This window comes from Engraulis encrasicolus, chromosome 16 (genome assembly GCF_034702125.1).
Source record: "Engraulis encrasicolus isolate BLACKSEA-1 chromosome 16, IST_EnEncr_1.0, whole genome shotgun sequence".
Classification (NCBI taxonomy): Eukaryota; Metazoa; Chordata; class Actinopteri; order Clupeiformes; family Engraulidae; genus Engraulis; species Engraulis encrasicolus.
In genome coordinates, this window is record NC_085872.1 from 21,070,532 (window position 1) to 21,079,632 (window position 9,101).

Sequence of the window (9,101 nt, forward strand, 5' to 3'; positions counted from 1 at the left end):
TCAGACGAATGATTTTTACCCTGTTGATGAATCCATTGGCCACGAAAGAACTACAGTTGAATTCTAGGTCTTAATTGATTTTCCATCTCACTGTATACTGTATTGATTTGTTTACTCATTTCTTAGACAGCCTCAGAGCACTTTCTGTCCTTCAACATGATATATCCACCATTCCTACAAATGCACTATTAATATGCAAAGCCTTTACAAATGTTTTTTTAGTCCCTCTTTCGTTTTTTTATTTTGATTCCATACTTTCTGAGTAAACTGTGTACAACTGGACAGTGTCATTAGCAGAGGAAAAAAACAGAACAGAGAGAGAGAGAGAGAAAGAGAGAGAGAGAGATTCAAAGTCACTGCATGGGATGTGTGGCAGCTTCATTCTATCTTAGCATAATAAATTCCAGCCAGTAGCTAAGGGGACACACGTCCAAATGCGATAGAAAAGGTCACTGGTGTCTTGGGCTAAAGCAGGCATAACCATAAAAGCCTGCCATCGGGAAAGAGACAGCCATTAACACGACTGATTGATTAAACGCCTGGAAACCGAGAGTGTTCCAAGGGATGCTCTGAGCCATCTGCTTTCAAGATCAGTTCTGCTGTGTTGCGCACATTGTTTTCAATTGAGTTAGCAATTCTGAGTAGATTCCATCAATTAAAGTAGCATTTCTCCAACCCCGTCATTTGAATGGAAATATTAAATTATCTGCCAAAGTATTTTGGCACCATTCTGGGTTCCATGGATGTGCATGCTGTATATCCCCTCTCTAAGTTGGTGACAAAGTGTTCCCAGCACTGGTGCACATTCATGTCCCTAAAGCCTTCTAATCGACAAACCAAGGTTTTGCAAATTAAGTGGTTGCTTGGTGAAGCATGAACCCTTGCCGTTGTAGAGCTGTTTGAGAAGTGTTTGGCATGGATAGAGACTAAGAAGTGCCAGATAAGACATGCCAAGTTTGTGTTTATAAAATTGGTTTTGGCTAATTCCTCATGTTATCCAAAATAAATCATGAGTGACGAAAAGCAACTTGGGCATGATCCATGAGTTAAGTTTGTCTGAAGTTCTTGACAAATACAAATTGTAAATCCTTTAAATACAACTGTTCCATGCTAAGTACATCGTACTTTCCAGATGTGCATCTTATCATTACCATTTAAACTTATGAGGGGTGACATATCTAATTTTGGAGAGAAAACGTTGCTGTTAATTTTCTCCAAGAGAACAAGACACTGACTTAATCAAACTCCTTGGGTTGTCTGTCAGAAGTCATCAGTACATGAGCTGCTGAATATCAAAATTAGAGATGCACCGGATCCGGTTCCGGTTCCGGATCCGGATCCGGCAGGATAATAGGGTTTTTCAGAGGATCCGGGTCCAGCAGTGGATCCGGTATCTGGCATGTTACCTAAAAATCAGGGTCTGGTGCATCTCTAGCCTAGGCTTTTCAGTCAGTCTTTCACAACACCAATCATTGCATGGAGTGAAAGCCCATTGGAAGTGGTCGTTGCAGGCAGTGTGGCAATAAGCCAATGAGTCTAAGGGCCAAAACATACCAAGGCGGAACGGAACGGTCGCGGGACGAACGCGGTCTTTCTGCTTAGTTTTGGCCGGCGTGTTTTTCTCTGCCTTTCACACTGACAGCGTCGGCGGGCGCGGCCAGTCCTGTTCAAAACCCTCCCCACAGCCAAAGCTACTTTGCCATTCATTTGAATGAGACACCGCCGGTCGCCGGCGTGAAAAATACGCTCGAGTTCTATTTTCCAAATGCAGTGCGGCGCGGAGCCGGCTCCCGCGCCGCTGACGCTCGACTACCGCCGGTTGGTGTGCAAGGATAGATATGTTTCATTGTATTTTCACCGACGCTGGTAAAAAACGTGGCCGTTCCGCGACGCTTTACCGCCCTGGTGTGTAAGACCCCTAAAAAATAGTTTGAGCCAACGTAATAAAAAGGGCCCACGTGTGCGAGTAGACCATATGTTTCAACCCTTTCGTAGGATCCGGTATCCGGTTCCGGATCCGGCAGGATCTTAAGCAGTGGATCGGGTGTCCGGCAGGATCCTAAAAATCAGGATCCGGTGCATCTCTAATCTAAATGACCATACTCTTGGGTTGTCCATCAGAAGTCATCAGTACATGAGCGGCTGAATATCAAAATGGCCATACTCCAATAACCTCTTATTGTTCCCCTGTCTCTTTTTCTTCATCCATCTGTCTGTCCGCCTGGTCTCTCTGCCCACCCCCACACACAGACACACACAGACACACACACACACACACACACACACACACACAGACACACACACACACCCTAAAGCTTTATTGGCATAAATAGCATAGCACCAAAGCTAACATAGACATCATCATCATCATCATCATCATCATCATCACCACCATCATCTTCCTCCTCCTCCTCCTCCTCATCATCATAAGACAGAAAAAAAGAGACGCTAATACAATTCACAGATAGAAACATCCCCGCCCCCTCTCTAAGGCAAAAGATGAATTAGCTCACTGCACCTGATCTGGCTGCATGGGGGAAAAAGCTGAAGCAACTAAAACACCCGAAGATAAATGCTCACAGACATCTGCAATGGCACATCACCATTCTCACCACAAATCTTTGACCAAGGTACTGTTTCCACGTAGCAGGATATTTTTTAGCAGGGTATTTTTTTTCTCCTGTTTAGGTGTAAACGCTGATGTCGATAAAAATAAATACTCCATTGTAACAAATGCGTTTCAGCCCCTTAAATAGGATATTTTTAAAGCCTGCTTATTATATCTGAATTTTATATAACTGCTACGAGAAAGGCAAAAACCAATGTAACCAGGAGAAAAAAATATCCACATAAAAAATATCCTGCTACGTGGAAACAACTCCCAAGTTCATCTGGGCGCGTAGAAGGGCGTGGCGCGGCGCCCTGCTATTGCCCCGGCCAAACAGCAGAGGCCATCATGGATTGCAGTATTCTTGAAGACGCCATTTGGCAGAAACCCCTCCCAATAGCCGTGTGCCAGCCGTGTTAACCCGTTAAAACACGGCATTATAAATGTGTCGCTACCAGAATGGCAATGACCGAGTCGTATTGTGCGCATTAAAGCCCTGTGTTATGATCATAGTAGAGTAGTATTATGGAAATTAACCTTTCAATGACTATTACAGCTTGCCGCAGATGGTACGGCGTGCATTATTGGGCTACTCTAAGTCGTCAATCTTGCCCAGAAATTGTCGCTGGCAGTGCTGGCCACTTCGAAGAAGTAAACAAAACAAGCTAAGCTACCACTTTCTTGAAACACGTCATTTACTGTGCCACCCACCCCTGCCCATATACAAGAAAGAAATTAAATAAAAAAATGAAATAAAAGAAGATTGCAAGAATACATACCAGGCCAAAACACAGTGGAGTAAAACTGAAGCAGATTTTTTTGAGTGATTTTAAAGCATCATGTTATACAGTAACTGCCTGACAGATTGTGACAAATAAACATCTTGATGACTTTAAAGCACCTTCCTCCAAACTGCCAGCGCCTTTTTTATCGTCTGCTTCAAAACCTTGTTTGTGAAAATGATTGACTGGTGTCAGCTACACTCACAGAGGAAGGAAAGCCGGGCTCGTTCACAGGTGCCAAAATGAAAAGTCTTGATGGCCACTGTTGCCGAGGTGCAATTACACTCAAGGCATAATTGCAACTCTGCAATATCATGGCCATCATGGGTTTTACATTAATTAATTGCAACAGGGTTATAGGGTTGGCAAGTGTGACGTCACGGATCCAAATCCCCAGCTCCCAATGTATACTGTAATGATAACAGCCAATGTTCACGGTTGGATTGTAAAACGCCTGCTAAGGTTACGAAGACACGGAACACATCGTTGAAAAGACGAAACCACGCGGATTCATCTGCATTTTAAAGTAAGTCGATCAGACCTGTATATCTCATTCAATAAACTCCATGAAAGTGCGACCAGCAAAAAGGACCCAGTGCTGTTTGTGCTAACGTTAGCCGCCGGCGGGAACATAAACAGAAATTCTAAACACAGTGAACGGACAGGTAATATCTAGTGATTGCTATACGAAAATGTCTACTGCTAAGGAGCCAGTCACATTTTTCACCGTGACTTCGTATTTCGCCAGCCATCCGAAGTCAGTTAAAAAGGGACTGAACTCCTACAACTCAAATAGAGTGATTAGTGTCAATGTTATGTCAGGTGGCAGCTTGAAAGGAAAAGTGCAGGCGTCTATGAAGAAAAAAGAATATGAGGTGGAGGTGAGGCGAAACATTAGCTAAATATGTGGGCGTCGACTTGAAAACCGATATAACTGTTGACGTTTACTATGTGAAATATGTTCAATCTATGTCAGTTAAGCAACATGGTTTGTTATCGGTGAGAAATGGTTGTCTATCCACAGAGTGCTAGTTGGTACAGTGGCGCTATCTAGTGGTCGTCTAAACTTCAATATCAAGTGCCACCACATTGCAGCCCTCCTCATTTGGGCGGAGAAGAACATGACCCGGACGGATGTGGAGTGTGTGTGGAGAAGGCCTACAGCACCCAAAACAGAGGACGTTGTGGCCAAGAGGCTGTCTGTGATGGCACCTTCGACATCAAAAGGTTAGTAGCCCAGCCTACTTGGAATAATGACTCACAACCACAAAATATTTATCACCAGTTATCCATGCTTTCTGCTTTGATGTTGAACCTACATGGACCTACATTTTCTTTACATATTAAATTGAATTATATTTTATGCATTTATTTCAGCTGGAATTAAGCGCCCAGTGACCGAAGAAGATAAAGGCTGGACAAGGCAGTCTTTGGCGCAATTTGGGCGTTTCACAGGTCTGGGCTTTATTTTAGCCCCAGAAATACATCAGGTATGCTTTCTGTTTTTTATATTTTTGATGTATTGTTATAATCATCCCAAGGTCTATACATTCTCTCGACTAGGAGTGTCGTGATAACCAAAATACCTGACAATGACAATAATAATCTAACACTTGGAAATCCAAAATAATACTGTACGATAGGCTACCAGATTACTGAGGCCTACTGTACACAGTTAGCATTTACAACTTCTCATGTCAAAGCTGCAATCGTAGTGAATAGCTGAACAAATTCATTTCTACAATGACAAATCCACACTGACTATTTCCTCATCACTTCAGAATGACGGCCAAACCCAGAGGGCACAAACACTCCTTGCATTTATTTTAGATATACTTTTTGCCTGTGCTGTGTAACCACATATATGTGTGTGCCATATTGTTCGATGCATAAGTCTGTTTTTTCCCTTGATAATTGTTGGGGCAGGAATTTGACCCATCCCTACCAGAGAAAACTATTTGATGGGATACTGGCCAGTCAGGAGTACAGCGATGCTCAAGACAAAGAGGACTTCATCATGACGTCTCTTGCTGTCAGCCAGCAACAAAAAGAAGCCATCGAGAGGGCCACAGTTGGGCAGACGAGCAATGCATTATGGTAAGTACACATGGGCAACACAGCGCCAATGTTGGAGGATGTTTATTCAGTTATTTGATATTGTAGAAAAAGCTGCTCACAGGACATGAGACTCAATTCATTTTGAAATGGTAACTTTTTGACTTTAAACACAACAAATAATGTAAATGTAATCGACACTTGTACAATTATTCTGCTTGGGTCAGAAAGTTGCCATTTGGATTGACATGAGTTTTGTGTCGTATTTCCTTAATCATCTATGTGTCAACTAAAATGGCTTTCTCTGTAACAGGGCAGCATATCGCAAGAAGAGGATCACAGCGAGCAACTTTGGTTTGGTTTTGTCTGCAGTCAGAAGACAGTCTTTCCCACCTTCATTGTTCAAGACACTGCTGGGAGAATACAACCCCAAACAAGGAGCTCGTGTGAGTAGCGAACACACCGTGTAATTTTTTGCCATTTACTAGGCTACCATTTACTAGGCTACTTTGCTATTTATTTTGCTTTTGATTCTTACACTTGTGTTTCATTCTCTGTCCCCAGGCATGTGATTGGGGAATCGTGCACGAGAAAGAGGCCAAAAAGAAGTTCATGGAACAAAGTGGGGAGACCATCCTGGAGAAGGGACTGTTCCTGTCTGACAGTGGGCTGCTTGGGGCCTCCCCAGATGGACTTCTACTGTCCAGCAATTACCTTGTGGAGGTGAAATGCCCATATTCTGCCAGAGAGAAAACAATCGCTCAGGCAGCAGAGGCAAAAGACTTTTACCTGTACGTGGACCAAGTCACCGGGCTATTTAGGTTGAAGAACACCCACAACTACTGGCATCAGATTCAGGGCAACCTGCACCTGACAGAGGCTACCACCTGTCATCTAGTTGTATGGACAACTCAGGACATGGCCATTGTAGAGATTAAAAAAGACCCAGCCTGGGTCAGCAATCTTAAGGTCCTGGAAAATTTTTACAAGGACCATTTTCTGCCCCGTGCTCTCTTCAATAACAAATAAATGTTAACTTATTGAACTTATTTACTGATGTGTCATATTTTTTTACACATTCTGAAATCAGGGGTCAAGAAAGTCAGCATTGAATTTACACTGGACACAGCATGTGTCTTTAGGAAGTTGTCTCATCTTGCATCTAGCCTTACAAAGGGAATGTCCAAGTACTTGCAAGGTAATGAAAGAACCGCAACACCGTGAGCTCCCATTTAACTCTTTTATGTACTCTTCTCCCATTTACTCTTACTATTTTTTTATTCCAGTGATGTTTCGGAATAAAAATGGTGTAAATGGGAGCTTATCAGTGTGCAGTTTCTTTCATTACCTTTACAAGTACTTCACATTTTGAACCTGCACCCCAACCAACAAAAAAGAATGTGGATGTGTGTGAGATTGGACTTGAATGCCCAAGTACTTAACACTGTTCTATGCTCCAAAATACTTCATGGTACATTACTGAATTATTTCCTTAAAAGTTATCTTGTTTTGTCCAACACCTGCGCCGCTGAATGCCCAAGTACTTATCTTAGATATTCATCTACATTAAACAATATTACTGTGTGAATAAATGCAAAAGACAAACACAAATTAAGACATACTATAACATTTATTTATATACAATATTATGATAACTGATTATTTATGATGACTGGTAAGATCAGACATCTACTTCCCTCAGGATGGGTGTCTGTAAGTTCATCAAGCACACACACACTTTCCAGATCTTGTTTCCATGTTTCTTGTACTGATGTGGGATCTCTTTTAAAATCCGAAATGTTTTCAGGCGCTGAATAGAACGTTCCACATGGACTCTGGCACTGGCAATCAGTCTATTATACTGAATTCCCTGCAATGTGAACTGTCCATCGACAAGGAATGTGGGGATGTTGAGGGAAACACCTTCGGGCAAAATGTCGCAGATGGTGAAGCCCTTGTCAGCCATCACCATGTCCCCTGGAACAAGTTGTTCCAGCACTCCACTGTCAGCTGTTATGGCTTTGTCGGATATGCTCCCACCATACAGTTCACTAACAAACGTGATAAACTCCATTGGGCGCCACACCGACCAGAGCCTTAAGTGTGGTGCATCCTTTGTAATGACTGTACAGCTTACTTTGGTCCTCAAGGCTTTCGGTGTTGCAGACAGCCACTTCAGTGCAGTCAAGCACAATACGGCAGTTGGGGAATGGGAGGAAGCACTCTGGCAGGGAGGTTTGGTTTTTGAAACGGGAAGGGATGTTGTTTTCCATCATTCCAACGTACAAGATGTCATAAAGGGCACTGGAGATGGTCATAAAAATATTGGTGACAGGTGGTTCGACTGCAGTTAAATCTGGTGGAGAGGTCTTCGATCCCACAATTCAGCCGGAGCTTCATCAGAGTTAACAGCAATTGATCAATTAGTGGCATACTTTGGACAGTCCAATCATAGTGATACTTGAGGGAAATTTGGAAAGAAGGGCATATAGAAAGAAAACTGTGGCAGCATCAGGCATGCCTGTGTAATAAATGACTTTGCGGGGCACAGAGGATATTTGGTCGAATGAAAATGTTTGCTTATGATTCTGTAGTTGTGCATGCAATCTTAAATTTTCTTCTTTCAGTTGGGCATTCTCCATTTGCAACAATTCGGTTGATCGTTGAACTTCAAGGTGGCATGAACCTGCCTCTGCCTCGTCTTCCTCTTCCTCAGTGACAGGGAGTGTCTTCAGTCGTTTGGATGGCTGTTCAATGAACTGAAAAGCCTTTCCCTCGTTCCATGCAAATCTTGTGGGTCCGGCTGCCTGTTCCATTCGGGAAATGCCACCCGCAGATCCTGGTATTAGGAGTTGGAGTGAAATTGTCACGTCTGGGGGGAAAAAGACACACGCACATAGAAACTGTCATTAGTATATTGCATCACAGACTCCCCCATCATCTCTAGTCAACTTTGACCGGTGTAAAATACTATCTTGGGCCGTAACAACTGGCGACTGCAGATGTTAGAAGCAATGGTAATTGGTCGTAAGTAAATGTCACTTTTAAACTGGAGCGTATTCATTCAGACCAGTCGCTGTGTTTATATCATCTGGAATCGCCAGTTGAGGGGGGCCCAGATAGTCTCTTACAGGGAGGTAGATGGACACTCCCAACTGAGATCGCTCCCGGACGTGTAGTCCCAGGTGTTTCTATCACTCCCGGACGTGTAGTCCCGCCCGATTATATTTCACGTATTATCATACACTGTCACATACAAGCAATTTAGGGTTAGAAACAAAAAACTAACATAAAAAGATAACTAGCTCCGTTATATGGCGGTGGGATCGATAGTCTGGCTAGTGGGAGCGAGCCGACCGGGGAGCGTCCTGCGTTGGGAGCGACAATCAGGGAATCTCTGTTACATCGGTACTAGTGTGATACTTTCTCATTTTTCATGGCCTGTACCACGTTACCATAAAATATTAGTCTGTTAAAACAATATATACATCGGTTTTGCTCAATTAAGTGTCCGAGCTGACCGCTTTCCCACAACTAACAACACGTAAGGACAGCTGATCTGCCAGCTGTTTCCTTAGTGAGAGCTATCTTCAATAGCAAGCTCCCTCCAACTATCATAAAAAAAACTTCGACTGGTACTGGTTACTTCATCATTT

The 9,101-nt window shown here is 43.1% G+C and overlaps 1 protein-coding gene across 1 annotated transcript; it reads left to right on the forward strand.

Moving 5' to 3' along the window:
• The first annotated feature begins 4,799 nt into the window (after positions 1–4,799).
• LOC134466386 (uncharacterized) lies at positions 4,800–6,494 on the forward strand. The gene is made up of 4 exons (XM_063220283.1): positions 4,800–4,880; positions 5,317–5,487; positions 5,759–5,891; positions 6,010–6,494. Exons 2-4 carry the CDS (start codon positions 5,408–5,410, stop codon positions 6,472–6,474), a joined length of 678 nt encoding a protein of 225 aa, XP_063076353.1. The 5' UTR covers positions 4,800–4,880; positions 5,317–5,407; the 3' UTR covers positions 6,475–6,494.
• The last annotated feature ends 2,607 nt before the right edge of the window (positions 6,495–9,101 follow it).

Excerpts from the sequence above, each read along its gene's own strand:
- LOC134466386 (XM_063220283.1), top strand. The coding sequence starts at position 5,408 with ATGACGTCTCTTGCTGTCAGCCAGCAACAAAAAGAAGCCATCGAGAGG. Across the intron at positions 5,488-5,758 it reads CAGACGAGCAATGCATTATG|GGCAGCATATCGCAAGAAGA; the intron begins GTAAGTACACAT and ends TCTCTGTAACAG. Across the intron at positions 5,892-6,009 it reads ACCCCAAACAAGGAGCTCGT|GCATGTGATTGGGGAATCGT; the intron begins GTGAGTAGCGAA and ends CTCTGTCCCCAG.